This window comes from Mastacembelus armatus, chromosome 13 (assembly GCF_900324485.2).
Source record: "Mastacembelus armatus chromosome 13, fMasArm1.2, whole genome shotgun sequence".
Taxonomy (NCBI): Eukaryota; Metazoa; Chordata; class Actinopteri; order Synbranchiformes; family Mastacembelidae; genus Mastacembelus; species Mastacembelus armatus.
The window spans coordinates 23,292,211-23,315,220 of record NC_046645.1 but is presented as its reverse complement, the minus strand read 5'-3'; the positions used below and the strand labels follow the sequence as shown (position 1 = coordinate 23,315,220).

General features: G+C 41.7%; 1 protein-coding gene across 2 annotated transcripts in view; it reads right to left on the bottom strand.

Annotated features, from left to right (window-relative positions):
• Nucleotides 1-230: 230 nt before the first annotated feature.
• Nucleotides 231-23,010, bottom strand: part of nova2 (NOVA alternative splicing regulator 2) — a 72,377-nt gene continuing 49,597 nt past the window's right edge. For both annotated transcript variants that reach the window (XM_026333211.1, XM_026333220.1), the window contains one exon: nt 231-10,269. In XM_026333211.1, the coding sequence (XP_026188996.1) occupies nt 9,247-10,269 (1,023 nt within the window). In that variant the 3' untranslated portion in view covers nt 231-9,246. The remainder of the gene's footprint in view (nt 10,270-23,010) is intronic.

The window sequence follows — 23,010 nt, the reverse complement described above, 5'->3', positions numbered from 1 at the left end:
CACACACACACACACATTTACATTAGCCATATTTTGCATAGACACACAAATAAACACAAACTTAGAGTTAACTTGCATACAGTCACGACAAACACTGTTTCACACAAAATCACATACACACTCCTTCACTCACACAAACACACACTCTTACCCAACCCCAGACTTGCGATGTGTTACTGTGATGATGCAGAGTGTGGTGGAAGGTGAAGAATAAGACAACGGAAGACAGGTGATGCTAAAATGAACATTTATAATGACTGCTGTTGCTGTCGCAAAATAAGAATCCTTAAAAAAAGACCTCATATATATTAGCACTAGATTGCCCACTTCACTGGTAATCCACAAGTCAAGAAACACAACTCACTAGGTTTTTTCTCTTTACAAACACAATGCTACAATTACATTAAATATTCAATACTCTTTAAGTCAGTTAATCAATGTTGTTAAAAGCAACCACTAAAATACTAAAAATAAAAACAAAACAATAATATTAATTCACCTTTTTCCAGTCGTTCCCTTTTTCTTGTTGTGTTGTTATTTATTAATAGTATAATAATAGTCTGAGAAATAAATAGCTCATGTGGTGTTCTCAGGGCAATGGGGCGGGCAGCATAAATCAAGAGTGGAGCTCAGAGCAATGTGATGAAATGGTGGAGTCAAATCTCACGCAGTCACTTTAATACTTTCAGAATGTCCTGACATATAGGCGAGATATGGAGATATGCCACAAATTTAGTTCTGCAGGCAGCAGAATAGCTGAGCAGGACCTGCAGAGGTTCATCATCTCTAAACTATCATTCTATGTTATGTAAACTAGGACTGTATTGCACAAAAGTTAGCAGCTCAGCTTCCTCGTTCTGCAGCTCGGGAGGAGCTTAAATTCTTTTTTTTAATGTCATTTTATCCACCTCCCTGGGCTTTTTTCCAGCCTGGAGGAGCCGAGTTGAGCTGTTCCACAATGATATGTTTCTAACACGACCAAGCATTTTCAGTAACTATGGCTTGATGATAAAAAATACTAGCGCCACCACAACTCACTGTTAGGCAAACATCAACAAATGTACAAAAACAAGCCTACATTGAGAATGGCTCAGACTACTTCTCAAGGTTAGTATTATTACTCAATGAGCACAGTTATCTAAAGAGTTTGCTAGGCAACATGAAGCTAAACAGCGAATACAGTAGGTAAATCAATACTAATAACAACAGCACAGATTAACACAGTAGCACTAGCATAGCCAATTATACAGGCAGACCTAACTATCGGATACAGAGCATGAAAAGTGTAATGATCATCTACTGCATCCACTAGTTCCTCTTTATGCTGCCAGCCCCTTTCTGCTCAACACTTCTCTCTTTACAGCTCGGCAAAAATCTGACAAAAATATTTACAATGAGAGAAAAAAATGAAATTGTGGAGAAACAGTTGTTTAGTGTTTTTTTTCTCTTTTTTTGTTTGTCTGCATTTCTTTTTATGTTTTTTTTTCTTCCTTTCATATGTTTTTTGTTCTTTTTTTTTGACTGATATCTCAGAGAATTGTCCCCAATGATGAGCAACAAACAAACAAACAAAAAAATCCAATCATATCAGCTAGCATTGCACAGTCTCAGAGAGGTTTTGGGGATGGAATGGAGAGTTATCGTCCAAACAGTTGGATGAACACAGAAGGGGGGAGGAGGAGGAGGAAGAAGGTCAATAAAGTTCATGAAGGGGTGAAAGTTCAAAAAGTTCAAGAAGACAGAGGATGGCTGCGCAGCTGACGGTGCGTAAACACTCCCCACACCACCGCGCAGGGGCGGTGCGTGTGTCGGCGTGCGTGGTTTGGATGTTAAACGACAACAAAAAAAAATCATCATTAGAAAATGGAGTTTTTGAATCTTTCCCATCGAGAAAAATCAAATGGAGCGAGAGCGAGGGGGGTATAGAGAGAGGAAAGGTGAGGGGGACGGGGGCAGGGAGAAAGAGGGGGAGGTGAGGAGAGTGAAAGGTGCCCCCAACACTATGGCACACAGTCAATGAAGTCCCACAGGCTGAAGAGATGACAGAATTAGGAAAGCAGCTGGCATGAGCGGTAGGGCTTTTTTAGGTAGGTTGAGAGGCAGGACAGTAGGTAGCCAACCTGCAGAGGGGTTAATCCTTGTCGGGTTTAGCTCTGTGGGGGGTGGTGAGGAGGAGGAGGTGGTGGTGGTGGGGGGCAAGGTGCTGTTCAGTTGAGGCGTCATGAGCGACATCATGTTATGAGGGCGGAGCATGCTGGCTTCATGGGTGCTTCCAGGATGGATGTCCGACACACAAGAACAACTCAAAGAAACGCTTGGAATGGTAGTTGTTGTTGTTGTTGTCTTTTTTTTGTTTGTATTTTCCTCTCTGTTCTGTTTTGGCACTCGAGAGAGAGAGACTTGTGGGAGGCGGAGGAGGAAAGTGTGTGTATGTTTGAGCGAGGAGGAGGAGTGGGCAGTGAAAGTGCAAAAAAGAGGGCATGGAAGAGTGTGTGTGTTGGGGAGGGGGGGGGGGGGACGGTAAACAGGCTACACACAGAAATGGCATTTTGTTAAAACTGGTCTAGGTTAGACAGCTTACAGTACAAATTAAAACCAGGAAAAAATCAACAGAGAACGAGAAGAAGGAACAGAAAAACAGTGATATGACAAATGCAGTCTACAGTTGCTGGTGCTTTGATGGGTCCCGAGCTGGGGGTAGAAGAGGGGTGGAAAAGGGGAAGAGCGGGTCCTATAATGTCTTAAAGGGTGTTTGAAGAGGTGGGTGCGGGTGAGAGTGGGTTTGAGTTTGTGGTTTGAAGTGGTTGGGGTGGTGGCGGTGGAAGGGAGGGCAGAAAACAAGATCTGAGGACTATGTCAAAGAGCCACACACCCACTGAGAAGCAATGAGGTCACCTGGCGAGCAGGTGAGAGTTAAGTTTGCATTCCTCTACACACCACAGTAAAAAAAACACGAAAAGCAAACAACATGACTAGCTGGCTACGCTGCAACACAGACACCACAAGCACTTAGCTGGTCTAAAGCAGACAAACTCAGAGAGAGGGAGAGAGAGGAGCATGCACATCAAAATACACTGCTGAATAAACACCTACAGTAAGGCTACACCTCTACAGTAGTCTCGCACACTGACCCCCACCTCAGCTTGGCCTGCCATGCACAGTAACAGCAGAGTTTAGTGCAAACATGTTGCTAGGAGCAATGATGAAAATTTAAGTTTTGTTTTTTTTTTTTTCTTTTTGGGAAGTTTTGTAGGAAGTGGGCCATTTCCCATGACAACATCTGTCAGGATACAAAACATGACCACACTGAAAATCATCTGGTTTTTAGTTACATAAGAAGGAATGAAAGAGGTGGGTGGACTTTGGCAACATTACTCCTTTTTTTACACTGAAGCCAATAAACCATATAATTGAACTGAACTGGAAAACACAGAGAGAGAGCGAGAGGGAGAGGGGGCAGGATCAGGATTCAAAACATTACCACTTTGAAATCACACTGGCAACATTCAGTGTTGTTTCTCTGCCCGAGATCAGAGCCTTGGATTGCATATTAAAGGACTGAAAACACAATCTGTCCCAAATTCTGCAGAGAGGCACCCGAGGGAGACAGAGTGCAACAGAACAGTCTTGTGTATGTGTGTATTTTTCTGGGATTCGTATATATTGACAGAGGGGAATTTTCACCTCTCTTTCTCACACAGTCTCTCTATACAAATCTCTCCCAACCCATTGAAACACACTGGGCGAGGCTAGAGATGCTCCATGTCATATTCAAGGTCAATAAGGTGCATATCAAAGACAAGACAAGCCAGAGCTCAGAGGGTGGGGGGGTGGGGGGTGGGTTGGGGGTATAAGGACAGACAACAGAATTATACCGAGAGCTTGACACAGCGAATAAAGGGTTAGTAATGTTAAGAGTACAAAAACACAAGAAAACACACATAAGCCTCTACTGCACGTCAATGGTCAGAGGAGTGATATGCAAACAGATGTGACTACATTCATGGACAATCTCAGTCTTGATTTATTTGAAATTATCTGGATGTTTTTTTTTTTTTTTAAGTTAAGTAGCGACTGAGAAATTTTTAGTACAAGGTCACTCAGCAAGTAGCAAAATAGTCTTAGGTTTGTTTAAGAGTTTTGTTCGTAGTCCTCTGAGGATGGTTAGACAATTTAATGGCAAAATACTCATTGTGTTGTAACACTGAAATCAAACATTTTGTTCACCTGTGGCCGGTGGACCAGGACTCAATGAGATCGCATCGAAAAACAACAAACATTTGAATGTGTGTAAAACAATATCAAAATGCTCTACCCTTATCGGCATGCAAAGTTTTTTTGTGTCACTTCTTTTTGTTTCTGTACTTTTTTTTCTTTTTTTTGTCCACGCTTTACTTTGATATCATGCAATATAGACGTGCAAAAAAGATAACATCTATTTCCACAAAATACATTTTCATTGTAACTATAAAAGGCTGTATTTAAGAACGCTATCTAGTCACATTTTTTAGCATTATTATGCTAACCTATCACTATATTGATTTGTCTAGCCCCAGAGTGATAGTGCTGTTGCATTCTGGGAAGGGTAGTTCCCAGAGGACTGGCTAACACTTGGCTAACATGGCGGTTCCTTCCTCTTGTGGCAGGAACAGAGAGGGCTTAAACAAACAGAAACTGAGGCGCCTTGTCTACCTAGTTCTTAAAAACTGTCATGGGGACTACTCCCTTCCTATGTATTTATAAATATGGTTCATTTGGCACTTTTCACATTTTCTTAATATAAAAGTATGTCTCCTCTTATCTAATGCAATTTAAATCAACACATTTACAGTTTTACTCTGTAAAGACCTATTTTGGCACAGGTTTAACTTGTTCAGGTTAGAATTACATTACTAATAACTTATCATCAGCTTATAACAGAGCATGTATTACACTGCCACTTGAGTCTAGTCTCTCCAGCTAAAGGACAGATTTCGATATGTTTTAACCTTGTATTTTTAGTACATCAGTTATTATTAAATAGCAGCATTTTCCACAAATTAAAAAGTTTTACTTGTGTAAACCTATTCAACATCTACAGGTAAACCCAAACGCTCTCATGGCAGACAGTGGATAAAGGACAGGACAAGACAACATGCCACGACGTGTATTGCTTCCAGTACTCATTACAGTTTATCTCCATCACCTAACCTTAAGTAAACTACACTTGGCCGCTGTGTAAAAGAAAAACCAATATATATATATATCTATATATATAGATATATATATTTCTAATGTTTAATTAATGAGATGAAAGAGAAATCTGTCTCATTATTCAAAAATCTATTCAAAATCTTTATCATGAATTTCACTGCAGTTTTTCCACTGTAAATGTACTGTGTTGCATTCAAAGTATGTTAATGATCAAACCATGACAACATACTAAACCTGCTGTGAGTTATGCTAAGGAACATCATTTTTCCTAATGGAAGAAAAACAGAATCCAGGCCTAAAATAATAATTAATTCCAGTTCTTTCACTTTGATTAACTGCATTATCATAAAGCATAAATCCAAGCAATGTCAGAAAATTGTGAAAATTGCTTGCTGCAAATTCTAATAACATTCTCCATTTTTTAAAAATATACACAGATAAAAGTATCAAATCCTCACAATTTGAAACTGTAGTCAGCATATTGGCCATTTAATTGATAAATAATAAAATAAGCAATAGTCTTGGTGTTGACCTAAATAGAAAAAAATCAACTGCTAAATCAGTACAGCACAGTACAGTGCTACAGTGGAACAAAAGCACACCAGCTCCTATGGTCTTCATTAGGTTTTTGCCACAAAATATCAATGATAAATCCAGTCAAACCCCATCAGTGACAAACTATTCCCTCACAATATGTGTATTTTTCTGTTTTGCAGAGCTAAGTATTCCAAATCAACATTCCCTATCACTTCAGGAATTAACAATGAAATACACTGATCCAACCTACACATAAGAGTGTTTGTGCACTGTGCCCTGCCAGGCTCAATTATGACTTCCTCTGCAGGTGTGGTCGTATTCTGATGGTGGTGCATCTGCAAGCCTCAGCTGCCCGAGAGAAGAGAGACTCTATCTGTGGTGTTTGTCAGGGCAAGCAGCAGACATGCATTGATCGTAACACCAGACATAGTCACCCATGGAGCGATGTGGTAGGAAGAGAGGGGGTGTCAGGATGGGAGTGCACTGGAGGACTGAGGACGGGTGGGAGGGAGGGTGAGGAGAGTGTGGATGGTGTTAGATGGGAGTAAAGAAGCCTCCTTACCAAGCTGTGGAGATAAACCCTCACTGGTGCTCCAACAGAGAATGACACATTCGATAGCACAATGGAGGATTTTGGGTCAGATTGGTCAGAATCAAAAGTCTGGTCTTTTTTTGTCTTAGAGGAGTTCCCTCCAATCACCAGGCTCTTTAGGTCAGTCAATAAATCAAATGCACCCTCCTCATTTCTGGCATTTTACATTCCGTATTTTCACACTTCAACTCTTGTTGGACTTAAATATCTGTCCAGGGATTTGCCCATTGGATGTGCGGTACATTATCGATTTCAGCGGTTTACGACAAAGACACAGCTGCAATTCAAAAGTGAATTTAGAATTTGTTCCAGTCTCTTTAATCTGCTGCTGAATACCTAACACTCCCCCCAATACCCTGCCCTCTACTTACTAAACACTTTTCCAAGACAATAGGTAAGTAGAATCTAATTGATCTCAGCTCGTGGCCTCAATTGATTGATCCTCTTCATCGACCTAGTCTCTTTCTTCTCCTGCAGTATTCAGATATGACATGCATATCTGGTGAGGTTCTTCATATGCATTCTACATATATTTCATATATGTGAATTTTTTTCTCCCTGCCATACAAAAACCATCCAATCACAATGCTGTCTACAGCACACATCCCTGACCTCATAGGCAGAGAGAACCACTCCCTCGCTTCACAGTGCATTAAGACAAATATTCAGTGTACTCCGATTGTAAAAAAAAAAAAAAATAATAACACAACACAAACAAAAATAAAATGAACATCAAGAGAAACAACAGCATCTTCAGCAGCCTCCTGGGTCTACAGTGGGCAGAAAACCTGTTGCCATGGGAGACCTGCAGTTTGCTAGAGGCAGAACTGAGCTCAGAACAGGACGTAAAATCTTTCACGTCTGCCCCTTTACCTGATCGGCAGTCGGACGGTTGCTTGACAAGGGCCAAGATCAGTGAGGCTATTTATCTCTTTTACTGATATGCATGCTGCCTTAAAATAGGAAATCTACTATCGAGGTTTGCAGATTCAGCAGTGGACCCCGGACGAACAACATTCCCTTTTCATGCTTCAGTGTTTTCTGTTACTCAATGTTTGCATGTCTCAGTAGTACGCTGTGAGTCTTAAGTGCTCTTGCTTGGTCTAGTCTGTGGTTCAGGTTCATCTAAATGGGTTGGAAGACCACAGGCTGAGAGCAGCAGTTCATCTGAGAAACTTCTAATCTCAGGTCAACTCAATTTTGCATTTCAGTTACAATTTTACTTTGTAGGCAAACTGTAACAGGGCATTTTACTGCAGATATAGAACAGCAGGGATAGTTTGGAGCATGAGCTAGGATAGCGAAGCTTGATAACCAGGCGTTTAAGGTAAGTATAGCTGCTAAGACGCTGCGCTGCAGTCTATGGTTCAGAGATTTTTTCTTTCTAATCTAGAGGTCTCACTGCAGTCTGCATCAGAGATATGGTGAATTCCCTTTTCTAGCACCAAATATGGCATCATAGTGTTTTGTTTCAGTGTGTACGTGTGTGTGCGTGTGTGTGCGTTCCCTGTTCTGCTCATTGACTGGATATATAAGGTGATCCTTCACTATAATGACCTTAATGCCTGGGGTGGCTTTCTTACTGGACTTAAATAAGACATATATTACACTATGTGACATTACTATTCATCTTCAACCCACTTAAATTAAAACAAGACTCAAATCAAAAATAGTCTCATTTACATTCATGTCAACCTGAATTCACAGATTAAAAAAGAAACTGAGCTTTATATGGGTGAACTCATTAATAAATAATGACGAAGGTGATGATTTCTACCGCAATAATCATGACAACATAATTAATAGAATTATCACAGCAGACTGCAAAAAATGCCACAGATCCTGTGTGTTTGCCGCAGCTTACACAGTATCACTCTCGTTGTTTCTAGGTTTCGCACTACGTGAGGTCATCAGCGTGCGCCTCGGCATTCTCTATCTCAAATGCTAGAGCCATGTATGGGGGGCGCTACGTGCCGTAACACCCCTGTGGCGCTGCACTGCTTGTGGGATACACAGGGTATACATGGGTGTGTGCAAATGAAGAAACGCCGAGCTTATCCCCACACCACTCCCCAATTTCACCTCACTCTTCCTTCATCTGCCAGATGGGGGGAGGAGGAGGGAGGTGAGATCATCAGCAGGGGAGAGAATAAAAGGTGTTGGGGGAGCCTATGACGTTTCTTCTCTCACACCAAGCTGAAGTTTGCAGCCTTGCTCATTACAAAACCCTTCTAAAAGGGGTAGGGGCACAGCAAGGGGCAAGTAGTGAGTGGGGCTTTGGGAAGAGGTGGGGAGAATGGGTTGAGGGGCAAATCAAAAAACAAAAATCCTATGGGAGGCTGGCGGGTGTGGGCTGCAGGGGGAGACAGGGGTAAGGGTCGTTTCCATAAGGGATTTTGGGTTGGGTGGGTGGAGGGTTGCATCCTATGAATGCCAACCTCCCCCCATGCCCACCCACAACCTCCCTCTCTCCCCCCACCCCCCGCAGGCTCCTGGGCAATTGGCCCGTCTACATGGCATTCAGCTTTGTCCACACAATACACAAACGAACAAACAGACAGCTTAATTTACTAAACAAAACAAAACAAAGAACAAGAAAACAAAACAATAAAAAAATCCCAAAAGGTCAAGACGTTAAGTAATAAAACCTTATTTACATTTTACACATTTTTTCTTGGTTTTTCAGCGTGATAACTCGCTCCTCTCCCTCCTTGTCTTCTCAGCACATTTTTGCTTCGCATCAAAATTTTTTTTAATAGAGAATACTGAAAACACGCAGAAGAAAACGGCGCGGATGATTCCTTCCAAAATTCTTGCTCTCCTCTCCTTTTTCCATTCTCACTCTCACTTTTTTGTACTCCTCCCCCAAGCCCCCACTCTTTTTTTTTCCTCTTTTCCTCCTCGTTTCTCAGTGGCTGTCACATTTAGCCCACCTTCTGTGGGTTGGTGGCGCGTACCCCCTGCTCATAGGTGATTCGCTGGCTGATCAGGTACTGTGCAGCCTGCGTGGCAGCCTGGGAACCCGTGATGGTCACCTTCCTGTTCCGAGTTCCAGGGATGAACTCGCCTTTCTTGGAGATCTGGATCCTGGCGCCAGTCAGCTCCTGGTACTCCACTAGCGTCTTCCCTCCTTTTCCCAATATGGCTCCCACCAGGTTTTCTGGCACTGCGATCTCGACCACTTCCTTTGCTCCTTCTGCTAGCTTCTCTGTGGCAAGTAGAGATGATGCCACCAGTGGTGATGCAGCGCTTAAGTAGCCATTGGTGGCCCCTGTAGCGGCAGCCAGGGATCCCAGGGAGAAGCCTCCAAGACCGGCTGCTGGGTGAGCTGCGCTGGTGGATGCATCGCTGGCGTATGATGCTAACAAATTAGCTGCGGCTGCTGCTGCTGGGTTAGCATTAGCTGCCACAGCAGCTAGCACCCCTGAGGCTGCAGCGGGGTTCAGACCCAGGCCCAGGGAGTTGGTGTTGTAGCCGTAGCTGGCCAGAGTGTTGAGAGCAGAGGTGATGGCCAGCAGGTCATTTCCAGAAAGGCTGGACATGGTGGTTGGGAAGGCCCCAACTCCAGCCAGGCCCGCCTGTCCGAGCAGAGAGGAGGCTGTGGCAGCTGCAGCAGCTGCTGCAGCAGGCATGACCTCAGTTGAGTTGGCGTATGGGGAGCCGGTGGGGTTGGAGTTGGCAACAGGCCCTGTGATGTTGGAGTAGGAGATGTTAAGGCAGGAGGAGCTCTGTGGGTCCTCCTGGATCTTCTGGACAATGATCTCCACAGCTTTGCGGTTCTGCTCGGGCTCCCCACTGATGGTGACCACGCGTTCCTGCAGGTTGATGCCCTCAGGCTTTTGGGATAACTGGACCCACGCCCCTGACTGCTCCATCACCGCCTTAACTGTAGCTCCACCCTTACCGATGATCAGCCCTGCTGTGCTGTTGGGGACAATCAGCTTGGCCTGGTGGGGGGGACAGGGAGGATAGGGAAAGGGAGGAAAGAAAGAGAAAACAATTATAGGTTATTGCTCTGTGACAAGGGATTTATCTTAATCACATCGAGTCTACTAGGAGCTGTTCTTAACGTTTTCAGCACTGCATATGTTTAATAGGAGCAGAAAAATCACCTTGACATTATGCTTGAACATGCATGGCTACAATCTCTTTTGAATTCAAATTACACAGTGCAATGAGAAAATGCAAAACAACTATGCAGTGGAGACTGTTGATAAAAAATCTTTTATTCAAAATATGGTAAAACTGTGCACAGTTACTTCAGTTCCAGAGTGGACTTTAAAGGCAAGGTCAGCTCTGAGAGAGACTCTGTCAGGAATTGCTTTTCAGAGGCGTCCTCCAGGAGGACACGTGACAGAAAGAGCCAAAGAAAAGGCGCAGACACACACAGAGAGCTTTGAACAAACCATGTTTGAATACAAATAGTGTGTGTGTATGTGTGTGCATGTTCATGTAAGCAGTGTAAACATGCACTGAAGGAGAAAGAGCATAGATAGACATACTGTACAACATTAACAACTGTGCCTTCACCACCTGAACACAGAATGAATAAAGGGATGTTTCTCCCTATTTGTTTGCTATTTAACTGAGAGAAAAGAGGAGAAAGAGAAAGTGCGAGTAGGTGAGAGAACAGGAGAAGAAGAGGTGCAGAGAGGCAACATGAGTGGGAGGGAACGATGGATGAGAGAGAAAGCGAGAGAAATGGAAAGAGGGAGGAATTCTAAAGAGGCTACTTGTGTGAAAAAAATAACATTGACTCCCAGGGGTCAGTGTTGCCATGGAAACACAGTTCCAGCATCGCAGGGTAGTGAAAGGGAGCGAGGCGATGACACACACACACACACACACACACACACACACACACACACACACACACACACACACACACACACACACACATATATATGTATACTGTTCTTCATTAAATTTGACACTAAGGTAATAAATTGTTGTACTGTAATGAATGCCACAAAATTGACCCAGATTACACTGGTTTTCTATGCATTTTCTAGCATGCACCAGGGATTCTAACTAATGCTTTTTTAATTTATTATGCATTTGTTAATTTGATTATTTTTACAGTGATTTTATGGTTTAATATAGAAAATGCCAGAAAACTGGAAAGAAAAAAAAAAAAGCTTGTTTAGATACTTATCTAAAGTTTCAGTTACATTTTGACTATTTGGACAGTGAGCGCAGGGAAAGAAGGAGAGAGGGGACATGCAACAAGGATGTACGGCTGGCAGATCAGCTGTGGGTGTTGAAGTGATGTGGCGATGTACCTTAACCCTTTGGCCACAGACTGGCTTTGCCCTTTAACAGCTGAAGATGCCCTAATCGCCATACTTCGTCTCCCCATCGCATCACGTGCAAATGAAAATCTGATGTGTGCAGGTCTGATGTGTGCAGGTCTGGCCTGAGCTCTGAATGAACCTAATGTGTGAACTGCTGCTCCATTGACGTAGGCAGTGGGTGACGTACTGCACTGCTGCAGCACTGACATCATTCAGTGAATGGAAAGTGCAAGACTTATGTTTCTTAACGCAAACAAAGGCACCGTCAGGAGACATTATCAATGTCTGCTGCACATTAGACAGCAAGCAAATGAATATGGGTGCGGACACGTTCTGCTAGCATTGATCCTAGTCTACACAGTAACTCCACAGTTACATGCTCTGTGCCTGAACAGCAAATATTTCTACTGAGAGCAGAAAGAGAGTGTGGGCTGGAGAAAGAGATAAGGAAAAGATGAAAATAAAATTAAAGTGATGTGTGATTGATTTAGGAGAAAAGTACAATTTTTATTTGTTTTTGTAGAGAAATAAAAACAAGAAAGTAAGAAATGGGAAAAGAAACATCCAACTAGAAGGGTCAATTTAACAGAAAATTCCAGCTGCGTTCCCTGTCTCACCCTCTCCTTTATCCCTCACCCGTCAGTTTGCTGCAGTTTCAAGCTGAAAAACATTTGCATGGTGACAGCCTCGATGCTCAATCTCTGCACCACAGCTCTCTGCAAGGCAGAAGATGAATTTACATAGAAATAGAAAATTAGTAGGCTAAGAGGGATGCAGGGGGGAGCTGATAATACAGTGGTGTGAAAAAGTGTTGGCCCCCTTCCTGATTTCTTATTTTTTTGCATGTTAGTCATACTTTAATGTTTCAGATCATCAAACAAATTTAAATGTTAGTCAAAGATAACACAAGTAAACACATCATACAGTTTTTAAATGAAGGTTTTTATTAAGGGAAAACAAAATCCCAAACTACATGGCCCTGTGTGAAAAAGTGTTTGCCCCCTAAACCTAATAACTGGTTGGACCACCCTCAGCAGCAACAACTGCATCAACTTGCAATAAATTGCAATGAGTCTGTCACAGCGCTGTGGAGGAATTTTGGCCCACTCATCTTTGCAGAATTGTTGTAATTCAGCCACACTGGAGGGTTTTTGAGCATGAACCGCCTTTTTAAGGTCATGCCACAGCATCTCAGTCGGATTCAGGTCAGGACTTTGACTAGGCCACTACAAAGTCTTCATTTTGTTTGTCTTCAGCCATTCAGAGGTGGACTTGCTGGTGTGTTTTGGATCATTGTCCTGCTGCAGAACCCAAGTTCGCTTCAGCTTGAGGTCACAAACTGATGACCAGACATTCTCCTTCAGGATTTTTTGGTAGACAGCAGAATTCATGGTTCCATTTATCACAGCAAGTCTTCCAGGTCCTGAAGCAACAAAACAGCCCCAGACCATCACGCTACCACCACCATATTTTACTGTTGGTATGATGTCCTTTTTCTGAAATGCAGTGTTACTTTTACACCAGACGTAATGGGACACACACCTTCAAAAAGTTCACCTTTTGTCTCCTCAGTCCACAGAGTATTTTCCCAAAAGTCTTGGGGATCATCAAGATGTTTTCTGGCAAAACTGAGACCAGCCTTTATGTTCTTTTTGCTCAGCAGTGGTTTTCGTCTTGGAACTCTGCCATGCAGACCATTTTTGCCCAGATTCTTTCTTATGGTGGAGTCATGAACAGTGACCTTAACTGAGGCAAGTGAGGCCTGCAGTTCTTTGGATGTTGTGGGGTCTTTTGTGAGTCGTCACTGTGCTCTTGGGGTAATTTTGGTCGGTCGGCCCCTCCTGTGAAGGTTCTCCACTGTTCCATGTTTTCTCCATTTGTAGATAATGGCTCTCACTGTGGTTCTCTGCAGTCCCAAAGCTTTAGAAATGGTTTTATAACCTTTTCTCTCAATTACTTTCTTTCTCATTTATTTTTGAATTTCTTTGGATCTCAGCATGATGTCTAGCTTTTGAGAATCTTTTGGTCTACTTCACTTTGTCAGGCAGGTCCTATTTAAGTGATTTCTTGATTGCTAACAGGTGTGGCAGTAATCAGGCCTGGGTGAGGCTAGAGGAATTGAACTCAGGTGTGATAAACCACAGTTAAGTTATGTTTTAACAGAGGGGGGGAAAAAACTTTTTCACACAGGGCCATGTAGTTTGGGATTTTGTTTTCCCTTAATAATAAAAACCTTCATTTAAAAACTGCATGATGTGTTTACTTGTGTTATCTTTGACTAACATTTAATTTGTTTGAGGATCTGAAACATTAAAGTATGACAAACATGCAAAAAATAAGAAATCAGGAAGGGGGCCAACACTTTTTCACACCACTGTATGAGGGACTTCAAACCTGCAGAGTGTCACAAACTCACTGCTTGCTGCTTTGAGTTGAATATTAGAGAATGATCTGTCCCCTCTGTTTGTTTGTGGGGGTCTTTGCAGGATTAACAGGTGTGATTTTTTTTTGTTTGTTCATTCATCTTTTCTCTTACAATGAGTGGAAGTTTGTAGTCTATTGATTAGTGGGTTGTTACTGTGAGGCTCCTTCAACACGTCTGTTTGCGTCCTGCTGCTATTAAAGGCTCTGCTACAATCTGTTGTCCTATGTAGATTAAGGAGAAGAGCTAACAGTGCTAACAACGTGTGAACACTGCTGGGGCTGAGAAATTCTAATTTCTATTGAGCTCTGAGGATTTATTCCTCAACTCAACTTTGATCTATATTTTTTCTTGTGCTCATTTATAAACTCATATGGAAAATGAATGTAAAATCACAAGAGAATAATCAAACTGAACTCTATAAACCGAAATCTATTGTAACTAATCTTGTTTGTACAGAAACGAACTGCTACTACTAATAAAATATTAATACAATATTGAATATCATCACTGTATGATATCAAAGCCCTCGGAGCTCTGGCTCTTTTCATCAAACTTTATTAATAATCTGCCCATTTTTTTCTAACTAACAAACAAATGAGTCTAGTCTGCATGTTGTCCCTGTGTCTGTGTGGCTTTTCTCCTCCCACAGTCCAAACACATGCAGTTAATGTGATGACTGTTGGTGTGAGTCTGAATGTTTGTCTGTCTCTACGTGTCAGCCCTGTGATATACTGCTGGACCCCGCTTCTCAACCAATGTCAGCTGACTGATGTGGACTGTTTTGACCTCTCCTGACTGAATAGTTAATGAGCAGTAAAGCTAAATACTAAAAAATAAAGAAACTAATAATTCCATCATTTGGATAAAAGCCTCCAGCAGATGGAAACATCTGCCCTGTGATTACTGCAGGACATCACTGTGAGCTGTAAAAGTTTATTAAAAATGTTTGCCAACGGGATCAGTACTCCTTAGTGTTCATCACTATGTTAAATTTCATTCAGAAGTCTGATTTTCCATCTGAAAATTTTTGTACATTTTTGTACAAATACCAGTGTTTTCAGTGTTTTTGCGTAGGAGGTGAGCTGGGATTGGGGGGGATAAATGAAATAAGTGACGAGCAGCAAAAGAGCGAGTGACGGAGCTGAAAAGATTTTACCCATGCACCCTTTCATCCTCTGCACTCTGCACTAAAGCATATATACACACACACAATGTTAGTGTAGAAGTGGGAGGATAAACAGTGGCGTACAGCGATGTCTGATCCCTCCTGGTGCTAATGATCACATCTCCCATCTTTCTATCCAACTGACTCTCAGCTAATGAGGTTCTCCGTTCACCTCTGCTTCTCCTCCGCCTGTGCTGCTTTCTTTCCTGCATCTCTCTCATTCTATTTTGTTGTTTTCCCTCCTCTCTGTCTTTTGTACTTTCCTCACCTGATGCATGTTGATGATGTTTCACTGCTGCAATCTTCCACTGTGTTTCACTTTCATTCTTTTCTGTTTTGTCTGTTCAATAGACCAAACCTCTCCCAATAAGGTCAAACACACACACACACACACACACACACACATAATCCATTTCCAAGTGAAGGTCATTTTAATGTGAATTCATCATCTTCATCATGCTTTTATTTAGCTGATGCTGGTAGTTAAACCTGCTCTAATGGTCAACTCAGCCAGACCGCATCCTACTTACCCACAATCCTCTGCTCCCAGCATCTTTCTGCAGAACTGCCACAAAGAAGGAGATTATGTGACAGTTGGCAGCATGCAAGCAATCGCTCCTACGGTGACGACGCTTTCGTGTTTTTCCCCACAGCTGCTCTGGTTTACGTTGTTTTTTAGTGAAGTGTTCAGGGTTTTTCTACCTCTTTCCCTCTGTCTCCCTTTGTGTTGGCTTTCTTTTATAAGGCTCTGTATCTGCTGGGAGAAACTTTTCCATACAGGACAGGAGAGTTTGGCATCCATCCAGGTGCTGAGTAGAGAGTCCTGTTGCTGCAGCTGCTGGGCTGAGGTCAGAGGTCAAAGCCAATCTCCTGTTCATGAATACACTCAGGCAAACAGTGTGAAGGGCCAGGGATGGGAAGTGTTGACTTCAGCAGGGATGTCGGCTTAGCAGATAAGTCCAAATCAGTGTAAAGAGCAGAGTGAGGTGATTTGACTCTGGAATAACTTGGAACATGTTCAGGGTTTGACTGCACCAGTGGCAATCAAAGGCTGACTGGGGTGTTGCTGAGCATCGCCCTTGTTCAAATCAAACAGTGGCACCTGAACACACCACACAGACTAGATGGCCAACAGGCACATATGTTCTGCGGCTGCATGAGTGGAAATAACTCTCCATACTAGCAGGTGATGGTAGTCTGTATTCATCATTCAAAATCAGATTCTCTTCATCATCTAGAAAAAGTTCCTTGTATGTAGCTGGACTCTTCACCTACGTCTGTGACCTTACTGCTATTCACTCTTTAACTACAACACTCAGCATCATGTTTTCTCTTTTGTCCAGTAAACCTCATACTGTTAAACAGACCAGACCATTATTTTCCATACTAACGCTACACTATTACTATTCTTTTTTGAGCTGCATTATAGCTTTATATCATTTATGAAGGCTCAATTATTTCAAACCTGCCTATTTTATTAATGTTGGGAAGCCACAGATAGACAACAAAATCTGCAAAATCGCTTTTCTATCTAAATTAAGTTCAGTGAACAACCTGTAGCTGCACGAAAATGTTGCCCTAAAGTCGTCTGATTGCCCTGAAGCTGCTCCATTGTCTTTAATGCCTTTAAGCAGAAAACCAGACAAAGGGGACAAAGATTTTGCTTTGCTTCATCAACCAGAGCATGTAAATTATTTTGTGTATCTGTAAATGAGTGTGTGTTGCATAGAGTAGTAGTAGTGATAAGCTAACAGGGTGCTGAGGTCAGTGAAGCATGGAAATCTGAGAGAACAATGTCTCATTTAACAAACAAGGAAACAAGCACACTTAATAACCATGGCTCTCTCTCTCTCACACACACACACACACACACACACACACGCACTATGTTATGGTGGTTGTCGGGGTTTAACCTTTATGAGAAAATGTATTAACACACAGTTTCAGCCTGCTGCCTTTCTGGCATCTTTCTTTTCTGTCTCTTCTGCTTTTATGAAACACAAAAATAAACAAAAAATATTTTCCAACCACTCAAAGCTGAAAATTTGTTCATTTGGTGAGGCACTATGTGACGAAAATCACACCGAACATTTCAACAATATTTTCTCTAAAATCTCTTTCAATGTCAGAGCGTAAATCAGTTTAAAACATGGCCATGAGCTAATGCAGAAAAACATTAACTACGTGGAATTGGATTGGGTAGCAAAAGAAAATAAACTTTATATTTAGATATAGCTGAAATATATCTTGCGAGCATATATATTGAAACAGCATGTAAATATATGAAATTTACTTGAATCGTGTGAGATGAGATTAGTTAAGTAGCTTTTAGAGAGAGTTTAGGTGTTCAACATTCTAGTAAAGTGACAGGTCGGAAAACATCTACAGCAACACAATCTTGATTTAATTGCATTTCTTTAACTTTTACCATAGTAATAATTTGGGACCAGTGAAAAACTTGGCTAAAATCTGTTGCAGATGTAAAGTGTATAACTTTACTGCTTTCTGAAGGTTAGCACACTTTGTCCTTCGACTTTCTCTCTCATCACTCCTCCACTCTCTTTTCATTCCTTCCCTCCTTTCGTCTTCTGTTTCTCACTATGTCAGAGCTGTCATGGTGGTAATGACGAATCGTCTTTCCGTTCCATCCAGGTCACAGCATTGTCACTGAAGGCCAACGTGAAGATGCACACACGCCCATGGGGCAACAATACATACATAGAAAACACACATGGACTCATGCTTTTGCTTATTCTTGTGTGAAAAAAGGTGTATACCAACCCACACATGCAAAGACAACCACACACGTTGTCTGAGGTGTACACACACACACACATACACACACACACACACACAGACACACACACATGGTTGAGGTCAGCGGACAACTGTTGAGGCTGCTGGAGTTTGAACTTTGAAATCTTAAGCAGGGGGACTTCGGCTTAATCTGCCTCCTCCTGATCCACAGGCTTAGTCGCCTCTCTCTCCCACTCTGCCTCTACCCCGCTCGTCCTCTCTGCCTCCGTCTATCTCCTTCCGTCTTTTTGCAGCTCTCTCTCGTCTTTCTTCTCTCATTCTCTGGCTCACCCATGAGCACAGAAACCCCCTGTGGATTAAAAATAACTACAGCCCTGAAGAGCCAAACTACAATGACTGACACCGAGGGAGCTACACACACAGCAAACAAATATATCCATACACACTTGTATATATACTGCACACCATGATGATTTTTATATTACAGTTATATCATCGCATCTGTTTTTACTTGGTCTATCCAGATCAAACAAAAACCAGTGCTTCAAGCCAACACTATCAAAATAATTTAACAGCAAAGCTCAACATGACCTTATTTTCTGTTGTGACGTCTTGAAACAGTAATTTGATCACACTGGTGTGAACTTATTCAAAGTTTAAATGGTTTTTAAGGGTTTGTTTTTATAGCAGAATGATTAATTAGAACGATCACCTTGTCTATCACTTCTTCATCACTTGCTCTTTTCTCTTTGACATGTGGAACTTGGCACTAGATTATTGCCAGTCACAATAAAGAATTAAAAGGTGATATGTTTCAACTTTCTGAAGTTGTTGATAATCACTGATGTGCAGTGTTTGTCAGTGGCAGTAGAAATATTTAGATACTTTATTGAAATAAAAATACTATAATGACAATTTTAAAACAATTATAACTGAAAATCCTGTGTTCATATTTGTACTAAATTAAAAAATTCAGACGTATCATCAGACAAAGACTAAAACAATCAAAAATAAACAAAAGTACTCAGTATGCAGACAAATCAGCCTGCGAGTGTTTTTATTATAATGTATACTGTTACAGAGTTTATTTTATTATGTCAGAGTGTTACTGACACATTTCACTGTTTGAGCTAGAGTTAACTGAACTAATTTAAATTCTATGAAAATGTATTATAGTTTGTGCTAAAGTTTTATATGTAAAGTCATTATTACAGTATTCTAAGTGACTGAAAACTATATTTATGGACAATACTTTTATAGATGAGCCCAGTTAAATTCCACCAGTGGCCTTTAGTTTAGGTGCATAGGGTGCATCCAACAAACTACACTAAAGTTCACTGTATTTATTTCTGACTAGTCCTACATCTACTAACTACAAGGAAAGTGATCTGGGAAACTAACCTGACACACCGACCTCCCAAGCACATGACAATGAACATAAACCAGTAATGACAACATATACTAACGCAATGTGTAGGAGACTGTATTGAGTACATACAGGAGACAAGAGGGGGTGGAGTAATGTTCATAAATCCTCCTCAGATGCTTTAGCGGATGATACCTGATAATTTTTTATCCTCCTCCACACAGGAACAGTTTCAGGCTGCTGTTCTATCTGAACTACAGCAGCTTCCTGGCAGAGATAAAGTCCTTAGAAAGAGCAAAATAATAACATTCCCTGCAGTGTCAAAAGCATGCACTCTTTTATTACCACGTTAAAATGTCTCTGTGAAAGAGTCAAAAGCACCAAATCTGTTTTGCAGTAAACAGTCAGTACAGTAAGTATTCTGTCGCTTCTTTATCCCTCACTTCTCCCGTCTTCTGTCCTGTCCTCATCCCATAAGGGGGATGATGAAAAACACAATAATTCTCCCCACTTTTCTCACGCACCCATCCACACACATATCCATCTGCTGTGCAGACCAAAACAACAAAAGGTAAAAGAGAGTAACAAAAAAAGAAGGAAAGCCCGACAGGAAGTGAAAATAAGATCAACAAGGCACATCTGAACTTAATTTTCCTGCACATTATGGTCATGTGTGTAAAGGAAAACGCAATTTACAGAAGACAATTTGGAGCATTCAAAAGACTGTGTGTTTGTGAGTGTGTGTGTTCTGCTGACTCAGCAGCAAGGCAGCGACTGCAGATCACAAGACTGACAGGAAAAAATAGATAAAGTTTCATAAGAAGGTGAACACACAACACACAAGTCAGCAGAAGAGAGAACAGAAAGTACGTTTTGTCAGTGAATGCATCTGCTGTTTGTTTTACGTTTGTCACTGTTGTCATGTGAATTTTCATCTTTATAATGACAACGCTGGTGATGAACCTACAGAGAAATATCACCTGATTATCTGCAGCTGTTTTTGACTTTATAGTGACTTTCAGCTCATTGTTTAGTGTCTGCTGTAAATGTACTGTGTTGCTTCACGGTCACTGCTCTCATAGTGTTGTTTCAGCAGCAGAAGGCACCTGTTCTCAGATGGAAAAGCAATGACAATGTTTCTCCATAACGGCTGAATATGTCTCCATGTTTCCACTGCCCCCAAGTGTCCAAAAAAATATCATATATTTCAGGTAACACAGAAATGATCTCATGATATATATATTATTATATATATAATCATACCTGATTCCATTAAGGATCTGATCCAGGTTAGCGAAATAGTAGAATTTTCTTAGTTAATGCATCACTTCTTCAAAATCTTCAAAAGTTTTCATTAGCAAAGAGCAAAAACACCCAAACGCCAAAAAACCCAACACAATCACAAGTGGCCATCAGAGTGATCATCCGACACAAAATGAGCCTGACTCCATGTTTTCCTGCCTTTTATGACGAATTTCCGATGCAGGGAGAGAAAAACAGGAAGAAGGAAACAGGTGTTTGTGCCAGAGGTGAAAGGTCACAGGAAATGGCCTCTCTCTCGCAGGAAAGGGTTGGAGGGAGTGGCCAGGAAAACAACCAGGCTAGAGCTGAGGTGTGTAAATGCTCATGGATGTGTGTGTTCACCTTTCAGTGCTGTTGCCATTGCAGCTAAGACAATGTCAGAGTGTTGCTGCAGTTTTCAGTCTGAATAAAGGCCAGTGCGGTCCAAAAATAGCCCCAGAATAATACCACAACAAAACCACAGGCCTTTTACAGCTGATCTCACAGGGGACACAGCTCCGACTCTGCACTTCACTTCCAAACACCACAATGTAACAATAACAGTCGAGGGGGCATGTTTTACTGTCAATATGAATACAATAATGATGCAGTAAGTAGGCGATGCTTCACTACATTACACATAAACACAGCATGGGAGGTCTCCAGAGTGTTTTATGTAACGATTGTTGATGTTTATGTGCTGCTGCCCAGGCAATTCTCTTCAGAGACTGAGTTTACAAGGTAATAAGAAAAAACAGCAGGGATGATCACAAACTAGTTCCCTAAAACTTTGATGGGTGTTGGTGACGTCACCACAGGAATTTGGGTTTATTGGTGGCCCCAGTCTTGGAAGTAGTTTGAAGCCAGAATAACCTCATCATACTCATAGACAACCTCATACCTCATCATGTCACATCACGATGGAAGCAACCAGCAGTGGAAACAGAAACTTTTCAGTGCAAGAGTAACCTGCCTAAAGCATAGCTCTCTTTAACCCTGAATACCAGCTGAAATTTTTGTATTTTATATTTTATTTATGAGCTTGACTTCATTTTAAAACAGAATCTGCACCTGGTGGCCACTAGAGGAACTGTATCTGACAATGTTTCCAAAGGGCTTTCAATATTTATTCATTCAATATCTATTATGTATATGTTAAACTAAATATATAAACTATAAACTAAATATAAGTAAATAAGTGTATTAGAGTGATTATCATCAGTTTATCTAGTATGACCAGAATTTGTTTACATGTTGTGCATCAGTCAGTTTTTATCAATGGCTTTTTAAAAGCACTTCTCACCCACTACACTCTATGAATATTTAAATTTGGAACTAAATTCTCCATCGTAACGTTAGAGCATGCTGCTGTGTGAACAGGGGTGTGATAGTGTTTTACAAGTGCTCTTGGGGGTGGAAACAAAAGCAAACACTGCATAATAGAAGTAATAAAATATCTCAATAAATTCTCTTCATCCATATGTCATGTCAGGCCTCAGAGGCTGTAAAAGATTCATTTAGCTCCTAAATTATCTTCACTGTCTGTTGTCGTGTTATGTGGCCTTGAAGCGCGGTGTGTCGTCTATCGGTGTTGCAGCTCTGTTTTTCTTTCTATCTGCAGCTGCTTCTTCCAGTGGAGCGCTCCGTCACTCTGCAGCTGTCAGCTAACAAGAGTTCAGATCTGCTTCCAGCTTTCAGTCACCCACTCAGCCAGCCAGACTCTCATTCTTGGCTCCCTCTGTCCTTTGTCTATCTTTATGTCATCTTCCTGTTTCTCCGTCTTCCTCCTGGTCTCTTGTTCCAACTCCCACAACAACACAAACGCATTTTCTCTTGCCGTCTTTTTGTCTGTCACTCAGACCCAGGAGTTTGCCATTAATGCTAACGCAACATGCGGCAACAGCCGTGCTCCTGACAAGAAGACAACATTTCATCCACAACCTGAAATAGGAGACAATCAACGGCACCACACTGAACACCAATTTATCTTGCTAAGGCACACGTGTATGTGTTTTCACCAGGGCCATTCATCAGATCACAGCTATGCTTTTAAAACTGCAAGGGTCCACAAAGACCTCTCAGCTCTCAGTAATCCACTAACCTTAAGGGTGTATGAGTGTCTGTGTGTGTATTTAGGGTCATCCCTGCATTGCAGTGCACTGATTATATTTTGTGATAATAACAGGTTTGCATGTTTTCCCTGGCCTGCATGGGTTTGCTCTGGCTTCCTCCCACAGTCCAGAGACATGCAGGTTTGGTTGACTGGTGGCTAAATTGCCCATAGGTGTGAATGTGAGTGTGAATAATTGTCTCTGTGTGTCAGTCCTGTGATAGACTGCTGATCTGTGCAGGGTGTATCCTGCCTGTCACTCAAGTCAGCTGGGCTGTTTTTATTTTTAT